This window comes from Vipera berus (genome assembly GCF_964194415.1).
Source record: "Vipera berus genome assembly, chromosome: 4".
NCBI lineage: Eukaryota > Metazoa > Chordata > Lepidosauria > Squamata > Viperidae > Vipera > Vipera berus.
The window spans coordinates 91,843,540-91,869,543 of record NC_138206.1 but is presented as its reverse complement, the minus strand read 5'-3'; the positions used below and the strand labels follow the sequence as shown (position 1 = coordinate 91,869,543).

General features: G+C 40.0%; 2 protein-coding genes across 6 annotated transcripts in view; one reads left to right on the top strand and one right to left on the bottom strand.

Moving 5' to 3' along the window:
- Nucleotides 1-6,631: 6,631 nt before the first annotated feature.
- On the bottom strand, nucleotides 6,632-8,893 carry SOWAHC (sosondowah ankyrin repeat domain family member C). Its single transcript, XM_081326877.1, has one exon. The coding sequence runs from the start codon at nucleotides 8,734-8,736 to the stop codon at nucleotides 7,015-7,017; it is 1,722 nt and encodes a 573-aa protein (XP_081183003.1). The 5' UTR covers nucleotides 8,737-8,893; the 3' UTR covers nucleotides 6,632-7,014.
- A 353-nt stretch (nucleotides 8,894-9,246) lies between these two features.
- Nucleotides 9,247-26,004, top strand: part of SEPTIN10 (septin 10) — a 38,977-nt gene continuing 22,219 nt past the window's right edge. For 2 of the 5 annotated variants that reach the window (XM_081326824.1, XM_081326821.1), the window contains exons 1-4: nucleotides 9,247-9,392; nucleotides 16,747-16,815; nucleotides 22,223-22,334; nucleotides 23,842-24,037. In XM_081326824.1, the coding sequence (XP_081182950.1) occupies nucleotides 9,363-9,392; nucleotides 16,747-16,815; nucleotides 22,223-22,334; nucleotides 23,842-24,037 (407 nt within the window). In that variant the 5' untranslated portion in view covers nucleotides 9,247-9,362. Of the gene's footprint in view, nucleotides 9,492-16,746; nucleotides 16,816-22,222; nucleotides 22,335-23,841; nucleotides 24,038-25,333; nucleotides 25,484-26,004 lie in introns of those variants that run through there. The other 3 variants (XM_081326822.1, XM_081326823.1, XM_081326825.1) reach the window with 3 other exon arrangements.

Here is a 26,004-nt window from a genome sequence, read left to right as displayed (position 1 = left end):
GTCAGTCCTAGAGGAGATCAACCCTGACTGCTCTTTAGAAGGCCAGATCCTGAAGTTGAAATTCAAATACTTTGGCCACCTAATGAGAAGAAAGGACTCACTGGAGAAGAGCCTCATGCTGGGAAAGATTGAGGGCAAGAGAAGAACAGGATGACAGAGAATGAGGTGGCTCGATGGAGTCACTGAAACAGTAGGCTTGAGCTTAAATGGACTCCAAAAGATGGTAGAGGACAGGAAGGCCTGCAGGAACGTTGTCCATGGGGACACGATTGGTCACACATGACTTCAAAACTAAAAACAACAGAATTAGGGTAATAAAATGTCTGCAAGAAAACAAGCAAGCCCAGAGAGCACCAAGGACCCCTCATTTCAACCCTGAGCTATAAATATTCTCCTTCATTGGTACCTTCTACCTTTTGACATTTCCTAAAAAAAAAGTTAGTTGAAAATTGGAGAAAATTATCAGTATCATAGTACTGTAGTACAGTATTTTAGAATACAGATAGGTTTTGGAGAATAGGGTTTGAGAAATAAGGAGTTCAAAAAGGAAATATCAAAATGACAGACATGCATTCAGAAAGCAAAGGGTTTGGAGCATTGGGCAAAATTGCCAGATTAGAAAGAAAAACTGCCCACGCTTCAGTGATGAATTCAAAATAATTTTGGCCCACTTATGTTTGAGTTCTAATACTTCCAGAAACAGATTACATTAAACATGGCTCCAGAAGGTAATTTACAGGTTTACAGTGATGACTTGATATTTTGTCTATACCACATTTACCCCGCCCCCCCCTCCCAACTGGAATTCCCCTTCTTTATTCCTTCTAGACTGATAAGAAAACATCAACTTTATCATTCTCATCACTTGGGCCTGAAGGGGACAGTTGCTGATTCCATCATTTTATTTTTAAAAACAGGTTTGACTGAAGTAAAACTAGCGTTACAGGATAGGATAATAAGAGACAATTTTGCAAAGACTGAATTAACCTCGAATCCGTTTTGGAGTAGAATTAAAACAATTCTTGATGCCCTGGCAGAAAGAGAGAATAATTGGGTCTACATTCCAAAGTTTTGTAACTCTGATAATAAGAGCTTGGAAACTGGACATAGGAGAGGTTCATGAATAATGCATGAACAAAAATGATGTAGTAATATAAAAGACACACTACAAGAAATGAGCAGTTCTAACATGCAACAACTTTTGTGATTGATGTTCGTTAGCATTCTGCTCTGGTTTTTGGAAGGGGGAACACTTCAGAATTAAATGGACCAATTTGCACACGGGATAGCGAGCTAGGTGTTACTTTGGATATATTTTAATGAAATAATACTTCTGTAAAGTAACTCAATTTCAGTTTTTCAATTTACATCAATAAGTCTGTAATATTATTCTTAACAAGTAAAAATTGCAGCCCAATTACTGTTAGAACAAAACTGATTGAGTCTTGAAAGTATTTTGTAACATAATTTTAAGTTTGCAAAGTGCTCCATATGGTTTGTTTTGAAACAATTCAGTAAAATTTATACTTTGATATTGTAGATAAAATAGCAAACGTTAAGAAAGAAAAGCTTGTGTAAGGTCACCTCATTAAGAAAAAAGGTCAAAATGAACTAATGATTTTCTGATATGTCACATTTGTTTGAGGTTTACTGCATAAAAACAATTGGCTCCATTCACATTAGCCTCAAAATTGAATCACAGTTATGTGTATACCCATGTTTTGACTCATTTTTTTGCTGCTTGATATGCACCAGTAATTTATGAAGGAGGAATTTTGCCTGAAATAATGTTCTTAAAGAACTGGCAAGTAATCAATAAATGTAGATTTAAGAAATGTTTCTTAAATTTCTAAGTACTTTTGGAACTCTCTTCATTTTTGGTTTAATGCAAACATCTCATAAAATATCAGGCATTGTTATTCTTACAATAAACAATCTGTATTAACATTAGAGCAGTGTGGTGGCCTAGTGGTGAAAATGCTCACCTCCCACTTGGAAGGTTAAGAATTTAATCCTAAACAGTGAGTAGGATTGAACTTCTCTCAAGGAGCAAATATATAAATAAATAAATCTGCTGTGAGCTCATTGTAGGCATCAGGAAGGGCATCTGGCCAATAAACACTCAGTTCCATTCAGTCACCCTGACTCTACCCAGAATTAAAGGATTTTTCTTGTCAGAAGAAAAAAAATGTATTATTAGACCTGCATATTCAATACAATAATGCAATTATGATAAGCAAATAATTATGGCAATGTGCGAAGTTTTGCACTTGAAGAATTTCAAATCTTCCAACATGGTGCGATAACAATTCCTTTTGATTTTAGAATATTAAAATAATGTATACGTTCTGGATGGGATATATTCTGTATCCAAAGATGGAAAATGTTTCTAGACCCAATGCTATCCATCAAGGTCCAGGCAGCCTCCATAAAAAGGTATGCTAATGTCAACTTCAGTTGGTATGTCTTTTTCTGGGCAGATAATTTTGATTATTATGAATATTGTGACACCAGGATAGTTAATTTCAAATCTGTAAAGTAAGAGGTGTAGGACTTCCACTGAAGTTAGTTCAGCAAAGCCAATATTAAATGAGTACAAATAATTCCAAAATGAAAAGTACAATGAGAATTTAAAATTAGCTGCTCAATAATTCTTCTCTCAAGCATTCATTCAGACATGTTTTATAATCAGTTTTACTAAGACCATCTTGCAAAATTCTACTCTATTCAAGGATAAGGTAGCAAAAACCACAACCTATTCCCATGTATGGTTGCTAGAATTAAGCTGAAGCAACCTCAATAGCAGGTGAGCATGAGGCAAAGCATTGATTTTGTATCTCCTCAGAAAGAAACAGCTCAAGATTCCTGGTTTCATTCCATGTAAGTCTATTTTTATATTCTTCAATCAATATTTATTCGGTCAATGACCAGAAAAGCTTAAAAGAACAAAACAGAGCAAATCAGTATAATAATATATGAACAACTAGAAAAGTAAATCATATTATAACTCTTTGACATTCTATTACTATGTTAATGCAGTTCCACGGGTGGATATAAATCTAAAACATTGATAGGTATAAAAATGGAAACCATATATGTCGTAACAATTTATGTAGTAAACCAAGAATAATATTTAAAGGAAGGGTACTGATGTAATGAAATCAATTATAAAAGATTATTAAAAAGATCTATAACGATTATTTAAGTTTCTGGCGAATCCCTAATGCTGCTGCACAGAATTTGGCCACCTGCACAGTGATCTCTGCCTGCTCATCCTTAAGCAGCCACTGGAGATAAATATTTTCTGAACGACCAGGATGCCTATCAATAATGGGGAGGACATAGTTTTTCCGAATGGCTCTGTAAAAGGAGCATCGAAGGAGTATGTGACCAATGGTCTCCACCTCTCCAGAGCCACAGGGGCAGAGTCTTTCAGACAGTGGTGTTTTGTTGTACTTGCCGTACAGGACGGCCAAAGGAAACGCATGGCACCGTGCAAGCGAGAATGCTTTCCGGTGGTTTACTGACTTCACCTGACTAAGAACCTGGCAGGTGCAACCACGTATCTAATAAGAGTCAGGAGTCAAAAACAGTGGAGCTAAACCTAAGTCCACTTGCCTCTCTATGTCCTCTACCCTTTGACGCAAGGTTTGTTTTGCTTGGTCGTAGTCCAATTTGAGAATTGAGGTGGATGAAAAGCCTAGTTTGGCAAGGTTGGACTCGACTACCTTGATCCACGAAGAGGAAAATTTATCTTGTAGAATCAGTGGAGCAAGGCCTTGCAGAAAGCTATTTTTATATTAAATGTTGGTATGCCAGTTACATCACAAAGATTTAAACATTTCTGTTAGTGGGAAGTAGACTTACATGTTTGTGCTTGGTAAATATGAACTGTGGTTTGAGCAACAGACTGCTAGTGTTCTCCATGTTGTGCAATTTACATATTAAGTCAAAGTGAATTTTGTATTATCAAAATTTATTCTTCATATACTTCTACAATTTGCACACCTTAATTTCTCATGTACACCTACCTGCAGTTGTGAAAATGCAACCTATACACAAGACAGTAGTTTTTAGTATTTAGAACCAAAGTATTACACCTTCTGTAGGTTTTCAAAATTTACATTGTGCTTCAATGTCAAATAATATTTACAAATTCTTGTACTGCTATTACTAGTTTGTGACACAGAAAATAGTGCCTAAAATTTCTGAAATTGATGCAGTGATAATAAGTTTCAGCTTTGAGGAATACATTCAAAATATTTTCTGTGATTCTCAGAGGGATTGTTTAGACCTAAGTTTCAGATGAACATTTAAATACACATGTACAAAAATACAACCTCAGCTATAAATATGACAGAGAGCAATTTAAATATATTACAGAGCAAACATTTTAGAAAGGATGGAGGTGGGGATGGAGAATTGTGGTCTTTGAGATCTCATACAATAAAGTTGAAATTTTTTCATACTCTTTTAGTAAGATTTGTAATATTGGACTTCAGACACTATTCTGCACCACAAAATTTTTAACCCTTATATAATATTTGCTAAAATTATAAAACCTCTAGTGCTATAATGCAGAATGACACTTTGGAATATTTATTTTGCTACAAATAGTATGTTGGTAAGACACTAGTGGCCTTCAACCTACTGAAATAAGAGAAACCCTCAATAAACTCTTTACTTTGTAGTTTGCAATGGTTAACAAAGGCACCTGTAATTATAGCTTATAAACTAAAATTGAAAACACATTCGCATGTTTTAGTTGTGTATATAAAAAAGTACCAAAGTAGTGTAACAGTTGTACAGTAAGCAATTCTTTGCAATTTAGTTCTTTTCAGCAAAGTTTTTAGACCCTGGCCTATTACATATCTCAATGAGAATATCATTACAACTTTTGTCAAACTCCTCTCATGTTTCTGGCAAGAATATAAAAAAAGATAACATTACAATTTTTTCCAATTTCCAGGTAGAAATTATACTCTATACATTAGTTGGGTATAGATAGCTGCCTACAGTGCTGAAAATTAAAATGGTTTGATTACCAATACATGATCATTAGATGACGTTTAACGTTCAAAAAGATAGTTGTAATGACAGAAGGGACAGCTATACACTTTTATTTTTAATACCATTTTTCAATTTATGGTAATTGTGATATTATTGTAATATATTTAAAACAACAGTAGTTAACTATTGTTTCTGAACTATAATCTGCCTTTAAATCAGTATAAAACTATCATTTCCAAAATATTTGAAAACTAATTTGGAAACATTCTTTAGCTAGTTCTGCATTTATTTGGCAGTGTTGAATTGTTAATAGTTACATAAGCAGCATCTGAGGACCAGCCCAGATACTCTTTGAAGAAAAAGTGCTAGTACACATTTAATAAAAATCACTACATTTGGAACAAATATTTTTAAAAATATTACTAACTTTCCAGAACTATTACTATTAAAGTAAAAAATGTGTTTAATTTTCACACTATAAAGAATTCTGTGCTTTTTAAAAATCACAGGTTTGTTCACTTAAAAAAAAAGAATTGTAAAACAAAATGTAAGCAATGAAAGATTCTCCAACATTCTGTAACATGCATCAGCAAATGAATCACGTTTTTTGATTTCTGTATCTTATATATCAGATTGGATAAGCATACACCCATATAATTTACATTTCATTTCCAGTGATATAAATATGGATTCTTGTGAAACTGCTTGACTTTATCTGTAGCAATATTTATATACATATTTATAAACTAAGCACTATATTTATTGGCATTTCATTTCACTAGACAATCTTCTATTGTCTCCTGATCTCTGAATCAGCAATGTTCCAAAATGCTAAGAGATCTACTTAAGGTTTTAAGATTTTTCTTAAATTCTAAACTCCTACTTCATATTGAACAAAGTAATGGCAAAACACTAGAACTAATATTCAAGACAGCTTATCCAAATGACTATATTGTTTACAGAAATGACAACATAAAAAAGTTGTGCTACATGCTCATTACCATTGCTCTACTGTAACCATTCAAGAGGAATGTTTGAATTCAAATTAAATAGTTTTCAGGTATAGGACAACAGTCGATCAATGTCTTGTCTCACAACAAAACCAAATCAACTTTATCTGTTAGTACCTCATCCCCAAAGGCATTGCACTCAGTAAATAAATCATAGTCAAAGGTCAGAGCTCAAAAGTACCATTAGAAAACTATAATCTTACAAATTAGGTGCAATGAATATTCTTTAAGTCAATGGCACAATTCCCATCAAGTTTACATATTTTGGATAACTAATACAGCCTATATCACAGTTATCACATAGCATTTTATATGGATTTCCCAATATATATATATATATAACTTAATTCATGAGAGGTGACAGAGAACACTTGGAAAGGACAGTAAGAATGGTTAACTGTCCCCTTGTCCCATTTCTTCCTGCACATATACTCCCTAAGCAGGTTTAATCACCTGGTTCAATTGGAATCTAACTTGGCTAATCTTGGAAATTGCCTTGCGTGACAATCAGCAAAACAATCACAACTGCCTGTTCATCCACTGCAAATTCTAAATTCATTTCCCTCTGCAAATGTGTAATGTTTCATTTGGCTTTTTAAAAGATAAGTATGTTGAATACTTTGACAAAAATAAAAATCATGAAGAAAAGTTAAAGCGTTATCTTCACCCCATTATAAGTTTCTATGGGTGATGAATTTTAATAAGTACGGTTTTCCTCCTTGCAAGCCCCTACCATATGCAATTTTAATTTGTTAAAGAGCCCTGAAATTTAACGTTTCAATAGATATTGCTTACACTGGAGAAACAGCAGATCTATGTAGCCAATATAAAACTTAGAAAAGTTTTAAATTTTGGTTCAATTAACCACTGAATATGAAGCCCTGAAATATATCTAACCTAAAAACTTCCAAATCAAAATACATATTCCATTTAAGCCTGCTTAGAAACTAAAGGCATCACCTTTAGGGTTGATTTTAAGGACACATTTGTTCTTTTAACCAAATATGTTGGATTTAGGTCTGAGCTTGAAGGAAGCTATCAGGGACTTTTCTTCTTCCTCTTCTTCTGCATCCCCCTTGAAAGAAGGGGTAGTATGGATGATTTGAGTATGGAATCGGATTTTGTTGAGTCGGGGTTTTATCCTACCACTGCCAGAGATTTTCCTACTGAGCTCTTTGCTCTTGTTGGCTGCTGCCGCTCCCTCCCCCGATTCCCTTTCGTCCCCGTGATGATGGTGGGAAAGCTTGTAAGTAATGAGGTTAGAGGGGAGCACCCGGGAAAGTCTCCAGCGGCTGCTGCCATTGGATGCCCCGCCGTCGACCTCATCCTGCAGAGCCCCTACGAGGCTGCGTACCTCCTCGGCGGTGCCCCGGCTCAGGTAGTGCGAGGCCTTGCGGCCGCTGTAATCCCGAATGTCAACGTCGGCGTCGTAGGCGCCCACCAGCAGCTTCATCACTTCCAAGTGGCCGTGCATGGCGGCCAGGTGCAGCGCGGTGTAGCCGCCGCTGGTGCGCGCGTTGATGTTGATGGGCAGGCACTGCCGGTGGGCGAAGTTGACCAGCCTGGCCAGCAGTTCGGCGTGGCCCAGCTTGGCAGCCCAGTGCAGGCACGTGAAGCCCGTGATGAAATCGCGCTTGGGCAACAGCGCCGGCTCGCAGCTCAGCAAACTCTCCAGGCTTTCCCAGCGTCCGTCCGAAGCGCACAACATCCAGGCGTGCTCCAAGGGATCCAAGGCCACCGAGCCCCCGCCGCTGCCGCTCTCGTCCTCGGCCGACGAAGAAGCCAGGGAGGCGCTGTCCGAGTCCCCGCCGCGGCTCCCGCCGCTGCCGCCGCGGTGCAGGAGCCCTCCGCGCTTCTGCTGAGGGGAACTGCCCAGCATCCGCTCCCGGAAGATCTTGTGCCCACACCTGGGTGTGTTGGCGCTGGCAGAGGCTCCGCCCGCCGAGGCGCCGACAGCCGGGCTCGCGGAGGGCGGCGAGTCTTCTTCGAGCAGGGCCTCAACGGTGCCCCCGCCGGGCTTCTCTTCAGGCTCGGCATCGCCCGAAGACTTCGGGACCGCCTCCAGGCGCCGCGGGCTGCTCTGCTCTTCCTCCCGGCTGCTGCCGCCGCCGCCGCCGCCGCCTCCTTCTCCCGGGCTCTCTGGGCTCGCCAGAGGCGCCTGGGGGATTCCGGGTGAAAGCGCCTCCGGCGGTGCTTCTGAGCTTGAGGTGGCGTCGTCGTCGTCGCTCTCCTCGGGCGGCAGCTGTCCAGAGGCGGCAGAGGGATCCCCTCTCGGCACCCTCTCTCCCTTCAGCGCTTCGGCGCCGGCTTTCTCTTCGCGGGCCGCTCCTCCACCCTGGCTGTCCCCGCCGTCGCCTTCGCCGCCAGGAGCGCCCGGGGGACGCGGCGTGTCCTGGGGGTGCCCGACAGACCCGGTGCCGTTCTCGGCTGGAGAGGCCGCCGCCGCCGCCGCTTCGGATTTCCGACCGCCGGCAGTGCCGCGATATTTCTTGCGCAACTGCACATACTTGATCCCAGAGCCGGGCTCCTGCCGCACCGTGGCTACGGCGTTGACCAGCTCCTTAAAGTGCTCGCGGGCCCGGGCGCGACTTTCGGGGTCCGGCGAGCTGAGGAAACCACGGAAATGCTCCAACAGGTCGGCGTTGCGAGTCCGGCCTCCGCGCTCTGCCAGGAACCGGAGCACCGTGTCCTGGTCCAGCTCCCCCGACGCAGCCATAGGCGCCCACGGACCGTTGGCGGCGCCCCTCTTGTCGATTGCGACCGCTAGCCTTCAGCGCGGGATCCTTCGCTTGGCCCGCCATGGCATCGTCGCTGCCACAAGACGCCCGACGGCATCGCCTGAGTCCGGCTTCTCCTTCCCCGCCCTCCCTCGGTTGCTGGACCCCACCGAGCTCGCGTCCCCTCCCTGCTCACGTGATGCCCGCGAGGGAAACAGGGAGGCGCCTATTTGCCGTTTTCAAACTGCCCTCCCCTCCCTTTCATGAATCTCGGCGCTGGAGAGGCTCTAAAGAAGCTCGCCGCTGAGAAGAAAAGCTCGGGGCGCTCGCCCGAAACCACGCCCTCGCGGCGCTCCTCCCACATTAAGAGAGTAGGTTTCCTACTCCCCCGTAGAAGATAGCGCCGCTCATTCCCCTTCTCCCCCTACGTTCGTTTGCGGTTTGTGCAGCATCTTCTCCCGTCGAAACGGGATTGGCTGGGCCTTGGTCCCGCCCTCCTTTCCGCGCGGCCTCTCATCGCCACCAGTTACATTCCAGCTGTTGGGATTGGAGTTGGAAGTTCGGCACTGGCTCCCACCCTCCCTCTCTATTGTCTTTGGCGCGCGGTGACCCCTCCCCTCATGTCATGGCTTCTTCCGATGTGGCTGGGCAGCTGGTAAGTCCGGAGCGCGCCCTGGGGTGTGGGCAGAGGGAGAGCCGGCCTTCACTGGGCGACAGCGGTCCCTCCGTCTGCGGCCACATGCCTGCTTTATGGGTAGGAAATCCCATTGGCTTACTTTTGGTAAAGGGGAAGTTGCAATCCCCGAGAGCCGCCTCGCCCCATTGATTTCGGCGGGCAGAGTTCGTCTTACTGGGCACAGGATCGGGCCTAAATTATCCAAATAAGGCAGCTCTGTTGGACCCAGATTGTTTTCATTCATCCCATATATAAACGCTTCCAACTTCTCCAATCAATTACAGCTTTGTGTAAATTCGAAAACGTCTTGTCATGACTGCAGGCAAATAAAACTAGGAAAGTTTGCTGTCCCCAAATCAGTGAGTGCTTGCTTAGAGAATTTTTTTTATATTAAAGACATTGTTATTGGTTAGATTTATACTTCTTTCCTCCGGGAATTTGAGATATTCTACTTTGTAAAGTAGGCTGACCTGAGAGATGGTGACTGGCACGGAGTCACTTTCCTGATTTTCCATGTCTTGAGTATGGAGTTGAACTTGACTTTCCCACATTCTAATCCAGTGTCCCTAATCAGGACATTGCATTAGCTTTTGAGAGTTCAGGAGATTTACTTTCAAATGTAAAGTTCTCAATTGGTGGTGGCATATGGCTAGTTGTGCCTAGGTTAGAAATTAAGTAGGATTTGGGTTGGTTAGGGCTTGGATGGGAGATTTTCTGAACTATGGTATAGAATGGAAACTCAGAAAAGCATTCTGGAAGAAACAGTAACAAATCACTGCAATGATTCTGTCTGTCTATAGCTTGTTTTCTAAAGAACATACATGCATGTCAGCATGGCTGCAGTGTTTCTTAAATGACTCAGGTAAAACATTAAAGGCTGCTGCTAACAGGCTTATTGTCATACATGTTTATTGGATTAAACCTGGTGTACTTCACAAGGTCTGTTAAATACTTTAAAGTTTTCTCCTATATTTTTACTTTATTATTTCCACACAGTATATACCACTGCTACAAATTCCTAGGCAACCCATCTGTCATTAATATTTCACCTTATTTATTTTTCCTTATTTTCCTTTCCTGCTTGAGAAACTGCCTGAATATTCATCTTTTAACTTTTCTATAAAACCTTTGCTTTTTTCGGAGCCTCTTCTTTGAATTGTACCACTTCAGCTTGAACATTTCTATATAAAAACTTTACACAGAGGAAATTAGGTGTTAGGAAAGAAGAGTATAGAAGTTGTTTCCCTCACACTTGCATGAATCTAAGTCTTGGAGTGTTGGAAAATTATCTCTTTGTATATAACAGCATTAGGCCATGTTTTTGGATATCTCCAGTCTAAAGTATTACAACTACAGTAAAAATAGTTCCTCCTTCAATAGTTATTTGGCAGTTCAGTAAGTGTTTAAATGGTCAACTTTTACACACATTTAATTTAAAATTAAATTCACATATTAACCAACAAAATTGTTGCTGCTGTCCAAAGATATTATGTTTGGAAATCAGTTTCATTTAACACAAGAAAATTTATCTTTGAGTCAGTTTGAACAGCATTGCATTCCCAGTATCTTTATGCTACCAATGTAATCCAGCTGTATGTATCTATATGAATGTAAACTGCTGATGCTATAAAGGCAATTCAGATATATTTGAGGGTTTGTGTATATATATTTGTGTGTGTATGTATGTGTATGTATGTATATACGCATATGCACATACTGTATATACAGCTTCATTGCTTCTGTAGCATAAGCCAGTTTACATTCACAATATATTAATTTGTCAGGTTGCTGTCATTAAATACAGCCTTTGAATTCTTTTCCATGCCTTTGTAAGCTTTTATCATGTCAAGATTTTCCTCCACACCCATCACTATTCTATAATGAAGTATCTTTTATGCTGGTAACTCAACATTCTACCCTTACAACTAATAAAGCAACGCCCACATTTTCATCATTACTCTTTTGAATCTACTTAGCCCAGTTTTTTTTTCCATAAAGGCAGCATTTCCTAGTTATGTTAACATCTAGGAATTATAGTTTTCTCAGCAGTTGTATATATTAACTTTTTGTATTGTGCTTGTAATTTGTTTTTAACTGATTTTATGATTGTTTGCTGCCCAGAGTTTGAGGTGGCTATATAAGTACATTATTTAAAATAACTATTCAAATTATTTTTAAAATATTTAAAAACTTTCCTGATGTTGAAGAATGAATTGCATACTAATGAGATAAAAACCTATCCATAGGCTGCTGTTATCGTGGAATAATGAGAAAAAACACTAGTGTTTTAAAATAATTGCATATTTTAGTGTAATATTCAGCTGCAGTTCTGAACAAGTCCTATTTGTATATATACATTGAAAACCCTCATTCCTTACCCTCTTTATAAGAAGAGTGTAAGGTAGCTTGCACATTTAAAAGTATATTAAAAGCTGTGGCAATTTTCCACCCAATTATGAGCAATTCTAAAACTGCAGTATGAATGCATTAGGCAAATACCATTAACACCTTCAAGGGAAATATTAGAAATATGTACAAGTAATCTTTTAATATCTTTCATTGTGAAAAAAAACATTAAAAGGTATCCATCTATTATTAGTACTATATCAAAATTTAAGTTTTTTGTGTTTGGAGGAATGTTAAGAGATTTTCTAAAATTTATACACTGATTTCCTTTGCATACATTTGAATCTAATTTATTTGCTGTCTATTATGAAATAATTGGATTGAAAAGAACAATAGTCAGTGATATACTTTCTATGATCTATAGACTTCTAAGTTTGACCCCAATCTGTACTTTGGCAATATACAGATGTTGTGAGTGTACTTGTTGCATAAGAATTGGGCATATTTTGACTGCTGTATAGCACTCTAGATGATAAAGCATTAGGCTTGTTACTGTTGTTCATTTTGTATGGCTAATTTTTGAAGTGCGCGTGATATATAAAGTGCATTCTGTAAAGATAGTGGCTTCTTGAGGTAGGGATTTGTGAAGATTCAAGAGAAAAAAGTAATTAAAAAGATAGCTACTATTTAAATTTATAACACTATTTAAATTTATAAATGATTTATAGCAAAGTTATTTAAATGTTCAAGCCCTTCAAAAGATTTCCGTATCGCAGACACTTGAGTCACTTAACTTCCTGATTAAAACTTGCATCTACAAGTATGTTCTTTGGCAAAGATTCAGGGACACAGAGAAATAATTGGCTCGGTATTTGTAATACACTGTTTGCAGCAGTGTAGGAGACAATTTGCATCCTGTTTAAAAATACATATTCAATTATATTTTCATTCTAGAGATTTACTCTTGCTAAATGTAGTGGGGTTTTTTTTTTTTGCTTTCTATAGCAAAATGTAGATTTTTTTTGTTTTTTTTTAAAAAAAGATAATTTGCCAAATGGCAAATTGCATTGTTCTATAAGAGAGATAAAACAAAGCTGCTGCTTCCACTAAGTTTTTATTATTACTTTTTCTTTTCCTTTATTTTTTTTCTTTATTAAAATGATTAACAGGGAATTTTCAAGCATCATGAATTAAGTTAAAAATGCAATACAGTATTCCGTTGTAGTTTTAAAAAACTAAATATACTATATAATTTTAAAACTACAAATCGCTGTTAAGCTCCAAGTAATATATGAATATCAACAACAATGATCAGCACTGATATTAAGAGTTGTAATTTACCAAAGTAATTTCAGATGTGGTTCCGGCTCCTAAATAGAGGTATAATATAAAAATGCTTTTCCAACTGAATTAATTTCTTTAAATTCTTTTGAAATCCAAGCTGTTTTTGACATTGATCATATTTCCATCGTTTAAAAAGCCATTCTTCTGCAAAAAGAACTATCCATACCGTTCAATAGGAAGTGTAGAGCAATAGTCCCCAATCTTTTCAGCTTGGTGGATCAGCGGAGGCAGCATTGGGGGCTGGGGAGAAGGGATGGTTTTGTGTGCATCTGCACGCCGCTTTCACAAATGCAGCTTTGCACATGTGTACATACATGCACACACTTGCCCACCACTTCCGTGGACTAGTTCCAAACCCTAGTTCCCTGGTGTAAAGTATCCTGGAAACAGATACCATGTTCAAAGTTTAATTCAGTATAGTAGCTAAAATGGATGTTCAGTGATGGTAAAGGGTGAGTTACAGATTGGAAGACAATAAACAGTGAAAGTGAAGAAGTGATGGACTGGTAGAAAGAGTCTGTTACTAGTTTCCCCAATTGTTTGTAGGATAATGGAGTAATTGATGTCTTTATCCTCTACCCGTACAGGTAGTCCTCAACTTACAACCACAACTGAGCCCAAAATTTCTGTTGCTATGCGAGATAGTTGTTAAGTGAATTTCGTCCCATTTTACAGTTGTTGCCACAGTTGTTAAATGAATCACTGCAGTTAAGTTAGTAACACGGTTGTTACAGTGAATCTGCCTTCCCCATTGATTTTGCTTCTCAGAAAGTCATAAATGGTGGTCATACTGCAGTCATCGTAAATATGATTCAGTCATCAAGCATCTGAATTTTGATCACCTGACCATGGGGATACTGCAATAGTGGTAAGTGTAAAAAATAGTCATGAGTCACTAAATGAACTGTTGCAAATCGAGGACTACCTGTATACGTGGTGGCAATGTAAGATCTAATAACATTTTTAAAAAAGAGTTGGAAGGGAAATTAAGCTTTTAAAATGGACTTCAATCTATTTAAATCGCTTTCCATAACAATTGAGCTTTACAACAATTCTACAAAATACAAAAAAAATTCTAAACTGGTTGTTATATTTTAACAATTTTTAAAGAAGGAACTGACCTGCAAAATGGAGTAATATTCTAGCAGTAAAGCATCTCGTATACCAATTTTCTTTAAGTACAATATTCAGTGTACATTTCTTTTTGTGTATCAATGATTTTATCTAAATGTTGTTTTGCATTTTATTGTACAGTCTTTTACTTGTAGAGATTCAGACTTATAGTTGATGATTTATTAATAAATTAGGCCTAAGGTAAAGGTAAAGGTAAAGGTTCCCCCGCACATGCGTGCTAGTCGATTCCGACTCTAGGGGCCGGTGCTCATCTCCGTTTCAAAGCTGAAGAGCCAGCGCTTGTCCGAGGACGTCTCCGTGGTCATGTGGCCGGCATGACTAGATGCCAAAGGCGCACGGAACGCTGTTACCTTCCCACCGTAGTGGTCCCTACTTTTCTACTTGCATTTTTAGGTGCTTTCGAACTGCTAGGTTGGCAGAAGCTGGGACGAGTAACAGGCGCTCACTCTGCTACGCGGCACTCGGGATTCGTCCCGCCAAACAGCCGACCATCTGATCGACAAGCTCAGCATCCTAACTATTTGAAGAAATTAAACTGATCAAGGGGTGTTGATTCAATTTTTTAAAAAATCATCCATTCTCTTTTCTAGTGTTTCAGCAAAACATTTGCAGTCTACCTTCATTAAAGAAATAGGCTGGGTAATTTCTTTTCTTGTAGATCAGAGAGATGCAGCTTCTTTCCATGATGAAAAAGTTCTTTGTGTTGTTGTGTCTCATCAATTAGGTAGTGGTTTGACCAACATGTCTTGAAAAGTTTTGTAGTATATTATAGATATGTGATCAGATTCAATCTTTTATTATGGTCACAGGCCAGAATAAAAATTAAAACAAAACAGGACAAGACATAATAATGTATTAGAAATAATGGTGAGATCATCAATGGGTGGCCAAAGTCTATTTTTACAGGTAATAAAGCAGAATTTAGCTATTTTCAAAGAAACTGTATCATACTCTGATAGTAACAGCTATCCACAAAACAAATCTAAATTTTCTAGTATTTTGTCAGATTAATAGTTTTAAAATGAGTCCCTGAATCCTTATAGAGGGTGCAATATAAACAGGAAAGTGGTTGCAAGGTCCCTTGTCCACAGGGCCAGCATCTTGGCTCTTACGGGACATTTTTGTATTGCCCCTCCAGAACTGCTGTGAAAAGGGCATTACAATTTACTGAGTTAGTGCCCTCTGAAATTTGGAGACAGTTATCCAAGTATCAAGTATCAAGTCTTAAATTCTTAGTTTCAGCTTTTAAAAATTAATTCTTTAGTTTTATCCTTTTTCACGGGTTTATTAAGTATCACCTTTTGGGGATCTTCAAGGGAGGCAAGATTTGTTTAATGTCCACATGATTCACTTAACAACTTAACAACTGCCATGATTCCTTTAACAACCATGACAAAAAGGTCATAAAATTCAATTGATTTTGAATTCAATTGTCGTAAGATGAGGACTACTTGTAGAGTAGACTTTCTTTATGTCAGAGCTCCCTCTTCTGGTTACTGTAGAAAAATCTTATGAATTCCATAAAAAATAGAAAAATATAAAAGATTAACCTTATAAAATGATAAAATAAAGCCAAATTGCAGGACAATAAACCCCAATAAGGCAAATAAGTCAATAATCAAAATAAATTATTTCCAGATTGGCAAACTCCTTACTCTGTATCATTGTATCAAATAGGCATTGATCTGAGTTCTCTGGATTTGTCACACAACAGAAAAAAATGTAGTGGGCTATCATCTGGAATCCATTATGCAACTTTTAAAGTATCTTAATACCTAGAATTTAGGTATTAATATTATGTTATGAAATCACAGACTTCCTATTGCAGTGGTTGTTGACTGTTTTTTCTTGATGGTTAATTATACAGAATAACGTTTCATGATTTGTTAGGATTCATAATCTTTCTGATTAGGTATAAGGCAGATCCCAGTCTTATTGCTGACCTTAGGCAGGAAAATGCAATTAGTAGGTTGAAATGGAATTTAAAAGAACCTATGTGATCAATCAGTTTCAGACTTGCTGTAGAGGAAGAGAAAGAGTGTGCTATCTCTGACTTTGACGCTGCCTGTTGCCAATGGAAAGCCTCTAACAGAGGAACAGGGGGAAGAAAAATCACCTATTGTTCCCTAGATCAAGGGCAGGAGTGGATAACCAATGATTTTCCCATTGTTGAATTATCATTGGAGGAATTCTTTGCTTTAGAACATGCTAGCTAGAGCTGCAAGGAGTTGTATTTTAGCAACAGGTCCCAAGTCTCTACTTTTATAACTCTTCAAGACCTACCTCTTCTTCTGGTACGTACCTTGTGTAATGTGCAGTTTTTTCTCTTATCTTTTTTCTAAATAATGACTTGATTCCTAGGACTTAAGAAATATTTCAGTCCTCAATGTTATGTAATGGTTTTTTCATGTCCCTTATTCTCTATAATTTTGCAGTTATGACCAGAATTATTTCTCTTTCAAATTTCTTTAATTTGACTGTCACAAAATTATTTGATTTACTATTTCAGCACCATCAACCTGATATTGGAATGAGAGGACCCTTTACTTCACCAGCAGATAATCATGATGCAGGAAAAGTGAGTTATTCTATTCTGTTCTGTTCTGTTCAATTCCATTTATCTGTATCTCACCTTTATTATTTTTACAAATAACTCAAGGTGGAGAACATATCCCACCCATCTTTCTCCTATTTTCACCACAACAATGACCTTTTGAGTTGGGTTGGGCTGAGAGAGAGTGACTGGCCCAAGGACACCCAGCCGGCTTTCATGGCTAAGGCAGGACTAGAGCTTCTTCCCTTCCCTTCTTGTCCGGTCAGGTCCAGGACGCTTAAATGTCTGCAAATGTATCACAGCATTATATAAGTTCCTTCCCCCTCCCCCACCTTACCATCTATCAGAGCATTCTTTGTATTCTTTGGATATTTGTAGGGGATCATGGACAATTACTTGTTTATTCTGGCTCCGGAGAAGACATTTCTTTAAGTGAGAGCAGTGGCTATTCAAAGAGGATTTCAGCTGATAAATCTCTTGCTGCCAGTGCTGCCCAAAGCCATTTCACCAGAACAGTTCCAGTTTCCATTAACATGTTTCATAGGACTGCACTTCTCAAAGTGTGCAAGGTTATGCTGTGCTCTGATGTGGCCGACCGATATTTGCATGGCATTATTAATAAATGTATGGGTCTAGAAAGATCCTTCCTTTGAGAGAGCACTGCTGTCATCAGTTCTCTCTTGGCATTTGTCTGCTGCCCTAAAGTCAGTTTGCTACTTACCTATAGTGGGATGCACAGAAACCTCAACAAAGAGTAGGACGCTTACTTGTAACTATAATTCCTAGAACACTCAGGTGTGCGTTCACACAGCCCCATTCTCTTTCCCTTTTCATGTGCCTTTTTTTTACTAAGTATCCTGTTAATAATGACTATCAGTCCTTTAGAATGAAAGAAGAAGAGGGAGCATTATCTTAGGTAAGGTAAAGGTTCCCCCGCACATGCGTGCTAGTCGTTTCCAACTCTAGGGGCCGGTGCTCAACTCCATTTCAAAGCCGAAGAGCCAGCGCTTGTCCGAGGACGTCTCCGTGGTCATGTGGCCGGCATGACTAGACACCAATGGCGCACGGAACGCTGTTACCTTCCCACCGTGGTGGTCCCTATTTTTCTACTTGCATTTTTACGTGCTTTCAAACTGCTAGGTTGGCAGAAGCTGGGACGAGTAACAGGCGCTCACTCTGTTATGCGGCACTCAGGATTGGACCCGCCAAACAGCCAACCATCTGATCGACAAGCTCAGTGTCCTAACTCGCTGAGCCACCGCGTCCCTTAGCATTATCTTAGCCATTCAAATTTCCTCATTTGTGGAATACTGTATTCCCAATGAGGCTTTTGCACAGGTGCAATATCTATATGTATGACTGTACTGTTCACCACTTGATACATGCCTCAGATTTATTAGCTAAGGACACATTGTCATGGGTAGCTTAATGAAGACATTTTATTATTTTAAATATTAAAGATCAAAATAAATATCATAATACTTGTGATGTTACTGAGTAGTCTTGGCTATGCTAAGGAATGACCAGAAACCTATTCAAGAGTATATTTTAGAATTTGGATTTAATCTGTAAGGATATCTTTTGACATTAATATTGCAAGCTACTCAGAGTCTCCAGAACTAGAGCAGTATAAAAATTCTGTGAATACATAAAGTGTCTCCAAACTAAGAACTTCCAAGCAGTGCTTGGAAACAAAACAAACAGAAGTCCCTGAAGTTATCTATATCTATAGATTCTCCAGGGAATGAAATGGCTCAATAATTCCTGAGCACTAGCCATTACGGTAGAGAAGCTGCAGACATAATTCACAAGGCTTCTTGTCTTTTCCAAGTCCAGCAGAAGAGTTCCTGGCTCTCCTTGAAATTCTCATGACTAAGAGATAGAAAATGTGACTTTTTTTCAGCTTATCCTTAGTTTCAAGGAAAATTGAAGCAGTGCTAGACTTCATGCCTCTTCTGTTTCTCCAAAATCTTTTTTAGAGTGACAGAATATTTTGGATAGCTGGAGTCTGTGGCAATCAGAATTAGTTGTCAATCAATATTGTGGGAACCTTTTAAGCAAACATTTAATAATAGCTAGACATCATCGTAGATTTGTTTGATGTGGTGCTTATGTCATGAAAAGCAATGATCCAGTCGGTTTTTCCAGATGCACGTTTGTTATTCAAAATTCTTTAAGGATGTGTATATACATATATTGTGGCCATATGTTAAGCTTGCTGAGAGAATCAGCTGTGCATTCCATAGGGAACATTGCAGGGCAACCCAATTTTGGGGGAGGGGGTCATTTTTTTTAAAATTTGCTGTTGGGCTGGTATTGAAGCTCTGCAAATGAAAGGCCAGGTGATTTGGTAATATAAGCATCAAAAATAATGCACAAGTTTACAAGAAGGAAGGAGTAGGAAACGGAAGCAGAAAGCTTCTGAAGGGATTAATAAAAAGAAGTAGTTTAAGCAAAAAGGATGGAATTAAATGAGAGGGTTGAGGAGAAGAAATGACATACAAAAAGGAAAGAATAGAATGATAGGAACCTAAACATGCATCTTCTTTGGTGTTAGGCTTCCAAAACTCATGGTCTTGGGCGACTTTAACCTACCGTCCCTGGGAGGATCGTCCGAACTGGCTCGGGAGTTCATGGCTTCCATGGCGGCCATGGACCTGTCGCAAATAATTTCTGGACCGACTCATGAGGGAGGCCACACCCCAGACTTGGTGTTCTTGTCTGGACGGTGGCGTGATGATATCGGTGGGGGTGCCACGACCGTTACGCCCCTGTCATGGACCGATCATCACCTCCTACGGCTAGACTTCCCCTTTGCCACCCCCCGCCGTGGGTGCGCGGTACCAACCAGATGGTACCGCCCTAGGCGCCTAATGGACCCTGATAGGTTCCAGGCAGCGCTTGAGGACGCACATGCACTGCCTGCTCACAGCTCGGCGGATGCCTTAGTGGAAGCCTGGGAAAAGGCAGCCACGGAGGCTCTGGACCGAGTTGTACCCCTGCGGCCTCTGACCCGGCGCAGATCCCAGCGAGCCCCATGGTTCACCGCGGAGCTCCGGGAGATGAAGCGTCGGAGACGGGGCCTAGAGAGCCGTTGGAGATCCAGTCGATCCGAATCCGACCGATTGCGATTAAGAATCCTCACCAGGTCTTATCTCGCTGCGATAAGGGTGGCAAAATCCAACTACTTTTCCACCCTCATCGCGTCCGCAGATAATCGCCCGGCTGCCTTGTTCAGGGTGACTCGCTCCCTACTGAACCAAGAGGTGAGGGAGGAACCCTTGCAGGGTCGAGCCGAGGAATTCGGTCAATATCTGTTGGATAAAATCGCTCGGATTCGAACCGGCCTGGACTCCAACTGGGCAGAGTTGGAAGAACAGGACATGGACAGTCTTGTCGACGTCATCTGGGAGGAATTTGATCCTGTGACTCCTAAGGAAGTGGACAGGATTATGAGGAGGTTGAGCTCCTCCACATGCTTACTGGACCCGTGCCCTTCCTGGCTGGCTTATGCGGCTCGAGAGGGGAGACGAGGCTGGTTCCTAGCGGTCATCTCTGCTTCTCTGAGTGAGGGTCACTTCCCCACCGCCTTGAAGGAGGCGGTGGTGAGACCTCTCCTCAAGAAGCCCACCTTGGACCCATCCTCATTGAATAACTTTCGTCCAGTCTCCAATCTTCGCTTCCTTGCGAAGGTTGTTGAGAGCGTGGTGGCGCACCAACTTCCTCAGGTCCTGGATGAAGCGGTTTATCTAGACCCGTGCCAATCGGGCTTCAGGCCGGGCTACAGCACGGAGACGGCATTGGTCGCTCTGATGAATGATCTCTGGAGAGCCCGGGACAGGGGCCATTCCTCTGTCCTAGTCTTATTAGACCTTTCGGCGGCTTTCGATACCATCGACCATGGTATCTTGCTGCGGCGCCTCAGGGGACTGGGAGTGGGAGGCACGGTTCTGCGTTGGTTCTCCTCCTTTCTCCAGGGTCGCTCGCAGTCGGTGCTGGCAGGGGGACAGAGGTCGACCCCGAGGCCTCTCGTTTGCGGAGTCCCTCAGGGGTCGGTCCTCTCGCCTCTCCTGTTCAACATCTACATGAAACCGCTGGGTGAGATCATTCCTAGCTTTGGAGTAGGGTACCATCAGTATGCTGATGACACCCAGCTTTTCATATCAACTCCAAACAGCATCAGTGATGCCCTCGACGTGATGTCCCGCTGCCTGAAAGCGGTCCGGGAATGGATGGGGAGGAACAGGCTTCAACTGAACCCGGACAAGACTGAATGGCTGTACGTACCGGCAAGCCAGGATACTCAGAGCATCCCACCCCTTAACATCGGGGATGAGTTACTACCCCCTGTTGATAGGGCCCGCAACCTGGGTGTCCTCCTAGACTCGTAGCTATCCCTGGAAGATCACATAGGAGCTGTGACCAAGGGGGCCTTCTCCCGGGTTCGACTGGTGCGCCAACTACGGCCTTATCTGGACCTGGATGCCTTACGTACAGTCACCCATGCCCTTGTGACCTCTCGCCTAGACTACTGTAACGCTCTCTACATGGGGCTGCCCTTGAGATCCACTCGGAAGCTTCAACTGGTGCAAAATGCAGCGGCACGGACACTTTTGGGAGCCTCCCGATACTCCCATATCACACCTCTCCTCCGTGCGCTGCACTGGCTTCCGGTTGCCTTCCGAGTGAAGTTCAAGCTGCTAACAATGACATACAAAGCCCTACATGGCATGGGTCCGGACTACCTACGGGAGCACCTTCTGCCAATGTCAACACCCCACCGTCCTGTGCGCTCCCACAGAGAGGGCCTCCTCAGGGTGCCACCACTCACGGAATGTCGGCTGGTGGCCCCCAGGGGGAGGGCATTCTCAGTGGGTGCGCCAGCCCTCTGGAACTGCTTACCAACTGAAATCCGGATGGCCCCCGACCTCCGCACCTTCCGGCGCGACTTAAAAACTTACCTTTTCCAGCAGTCCGGCCTGGCCTGATAGCTCTAATTGGGGTCCCAGTTTGTTTTGACTATTGTTTTTTCAGTATTGTTTCATTATGTTTACCTACCTTACTCTGTACACCGCCCCGAGTCCCTCGGGAGAAGGGCGGTTTATAAAAACAAATAAATAAATAAATAAATATTCAAGAACTGGAAATGATTGCTCTTTAGTAAATACCTTGGAAGTACTGTAATAAAGAAAAAATAACTTGTAGTGATTGTGCAGCAGATTAGTAACAGTGGTGTAGGCTTTTAAATTCTGTTTGCAGATTAACTACCCTCAGTGATTTTTATTTGGTTGAAAAAAAAATAAACCAAATGTCACCTAGTGAAAACTTTTAATATGTAAAATATTATGCTTAGATTTGTCAATATTTATTAGTATCATAGATAACTGTATTGAAGTCTTATACCCTAAATTTTTTTACTGTTTCACTTCAGCAGAATTGTCGATCTTTATTCTTGTCTGGCCATGTTGGTTTTGATAGTTTACCAGATCAATTGGTTAACAAATCTATCCACCAGGGATTTTGCTTCAACATTCTCAGCATTGGTAAGTAATTTAATTGTCAGAAGTGTAAATTAATTTGAACAGGTCCTGTTGAAAAGTCTGAAGTAATGAAAATAACAAAGATATTAATGTTGACCTTCAGATACTGATTCAAAGGTGATATAACTCAGTTTATTTACCTTTTTACAGTAATTTTCTTAATTTGCTTAATTAAACATATTTAATTTCTTAAGTAATTTATATTCCTTAGCTGTTTTCATTCTTTAAGCTTCACAAACATTATAAAATCTATTGATAGCTTAGTGCTTCTTTATGGTTGGCAGTAATTCCACATTGGTTTATTTTGATAGTAAAAAATAATTTTTACAGCCTTTGTGTTTATTTAATGAAAATACTATTCCATTTTTCCTACAGAGCATTTCTAAATATTTTCCTAACTCTTTTCAGGAAATACTTATCAGGGTTAAAAGAACTTAGTGAATAATTTGCAAATAAAACCTTTAATAAATATTATTATTCTTTTTTTAAATTCAGAAGCTCATCTAAAGCAGAATAAGCTATAAGCCTAATTTTGATTAAAAGTATGCTATTATGAATTAAGCAGTGGAATTTAGTAATACAGATAGTCCTCAACTTATTTAACTGTCGACTGTTTAACAATGGTTCAAAGTTACGACTTGGAAAAAGTGACTTATAACTTGTAGTTGCACTTGCACTTATGACCGATGTATCACCGCCATGGTCACACAATTGCAAGTTGTGCACTTGACAACCTATTTACAACTGGTTGCAGCAACCTACAATCAAATAACCATGGTTTGCATCTTTTTTTTGCCAATTTCTGACAAAACATGCCCACTGGGGAAGCTGAATTTGCTTAACAACTGCCATTAAAATTGGTCCATCCTGACTTACGACCACAATGATGTACAGTGAAAATTCTTGTCTCAATTATCATCATAAGTCGAGAACTACCTATACATGTGACTGATTAAAAATGGATATTTCAGCCCATATCAGTCATTTATGAGCTTATTGTTATATTTTAGAGGATTGATGTGAGAGTAACAGAGAATACAGAAAGCCATGTAACTTAGTGTGTGAAGACAGTTGAATGATATGTAATGTTTTAAAATGATAGCATGTTAGACCATCTACTGAAAACTCAGCACTTTGGTTTCAGTTTCTTGGATATGGTTCCCATAGAGCAAAAGAGAAAAACTGAAATGAAATCAGGGATATGGAAGTGACAGGGGAAGGCAGAAGGAAATAAGACTTGATGAGAAGGAATAGTTCTTACAGGTTGCAGAGCGAAGCTAATGGGCACATGAGGTCTTTTTGAGAAATGTTTTTGCATATTGTTCAGATGTTACTATAAAAATTACAGAAGGAAAGGCATTTCTAATTGTATCCATAATGAAGCTATAACAAAACTCACTGTACTACTTTTAAATGGTAGAAATAAAGTTTTTCTTTTTGTGTTTCAGTGACATTTATGAAAGTGAATTTGTGATATAACTGTACTTTTGAAATCTCTCTTTAATTGTAGGAGAGACAGGAATTGGAAAATCAACTTTGATTGATACCTTGTTCAATACCTCTTTTGATGATCATGTGTCAACACACTTTCAGCCAAATGTGAGGCTTAAAGCTCAGACTTATGAGCTTCAGGAAAGCAATGTCCGATTGAAGCTAACAATTGTAAATACAGTTGGATTTGGGGACCAGATAAACAAAGATGATAGGTCAGTATCTTTTAATTAAAGTGAACTGCCTGCTGCTGATCTAGATTCTTGGCATTTATTTTATGAAATAGAACAAATATAACTGCGGATATCAATAAAGCATAACATCCTAATAAAGCCACTGGTAATCATTTCCAAATAGTTTGCGATAGTTGGAAACTTTGTTCTTTCTTAATGTTGAACAGGAGACATTTTGTTTTCCTCATTAGTTTATCAACAGAGTATTAGGATCAACATTATATTTGACTAACGGCTTGCATGTGACAACTTCATTTTTTTTCATTGAGCAGCTGTAAGCTGCTCTAGATTTCCATCTGTTGTAAAATAACTTCAGAGAAAAACAAGATCTTCTAAACTTGCAAGTGAATGATTGTTTGGATTCTCATGTTATAGTCACAATTTGGACTAAGCGCGTGCACACACAAACACACACATACTCTTACATGCAAACTTTCTACTCATAGAACTCTTTGTGGGTCTACATTGAGACTTTGCCAGTTCACCCACTGCCTTGGATTGTCTCTCCCACAATATTTAATTGATCCCTTCCTTATATCAGACTAACCCTTCATGAAAATTTCTACCAAGTCTGGCCCCCAATATCACAGCAGTAGCTTACTGGTTTGGCCCCTCATAGCTTCTATTTGCATGGATATCTCTACCAAATGTGACCTTAGATGATCAGGATACATGGTATCTCTGAGGGTGGGGGAATATTTTAGAAGGCCTGGGGCAGGTGGGCCTCGGCCTGCACTAGGCCTCCAAGGGCCTCCCACACCACAGCCTTGACAATAAAGGTTGATTTGATTTGATTTGACTAAGGTACCCTATCTCTGCTTAATGACCCGCATGTTGCATCAGGGAAAGCAGTGGTTGAGGCCATTAAAATGAGTCCATCTTACTTCACAGTCATCATCACTTGCATCCGTAACAGGCAGACTCTATTAAGGTCGTATCTCGAGGACTACCTGCACATGAGATAACCTTGTTCTCTTAGTTTGCCTCAGTATCTTGTATCAATTTGTTGTTTGTGATTAGGTATTAGCTCTTTCTTCTTCGGTGTTCTGAATCAACTTAGTTATAATATTTCAAAGGAGGTGCAAGGCAAGAATGGTTCTCTATCTTTTGACAGCACATTTTTTGCAGAACAAATTTATATTCAAGCCAAACAAGAATCAGTGATTCTGATATGACTTTATTCGTTGTTTATACCTCTGGTTAGTTTCTAAGAAATATTTGGCACAAAACAGAGTACTTGGATGGAATTTTAGTTACTAGAATTTTTGTGAATTTCAGCATTCCAGGAACCTCTCGGCACTGGTTAGTGTGATAAGTCATCCATCTCTCAAGTTTGAAACGTCCTTCAACCCTAATTCAAAGATTGCCCAGTTCTTGGTTTTTTCTTTCTGACCCTTACAACCCACAACCAATAAAAACTGGTGCTAAGTATGTTTTCCTCCTTCCTAGGTTTCTCTATACTAAGTAATAGTGTTTGGATTAGCATTCTTATGTCCTACCCTTCCATTGTAAAATGAGTGGAATAAGTTATGCAATTTGCATAACAGGACAATAACAGGAAGAATTAACACCCATTAGATTAAATTTGACTCTGCTGTAGGACTTCACAGTTTAGTTTGTTGTAAGTTAAAAAATTGATGTCATCTGCTTGGTTTTTTCTAGCATACATAGGGAATGGTTCTCAGGAATGGTTTTATAACATAATGGAATGGGTTTTGCTGGAATATTAAATGAATCTGAAAGGAATGAAGACTGCTGAATTATATTTTAAAAGCTATTTTAGATGCATATTTGTTGCACTTGTTAGAAAACATTTTCTGTCCTTGGACAGAATTAGATTATATTTGCATGCATTTTTTTCTTCTGTTCAGTCATGTCTGATTCTCAGAGAGTGTTTTACAAGATCTTGAACTCTACAGATTGTTTCAAAAAGACAGTTGATATAGCTT

Excerpts from the sequence above, each read along its gene's own strand:
- SOWAHC (XM_081326877.1), bottom strand. The coding sequence starts at position 8,736 with ATGGCTGCGTCGGGGGAGCTGGACCAGGACACGGTGCTCCGGTTCCTG.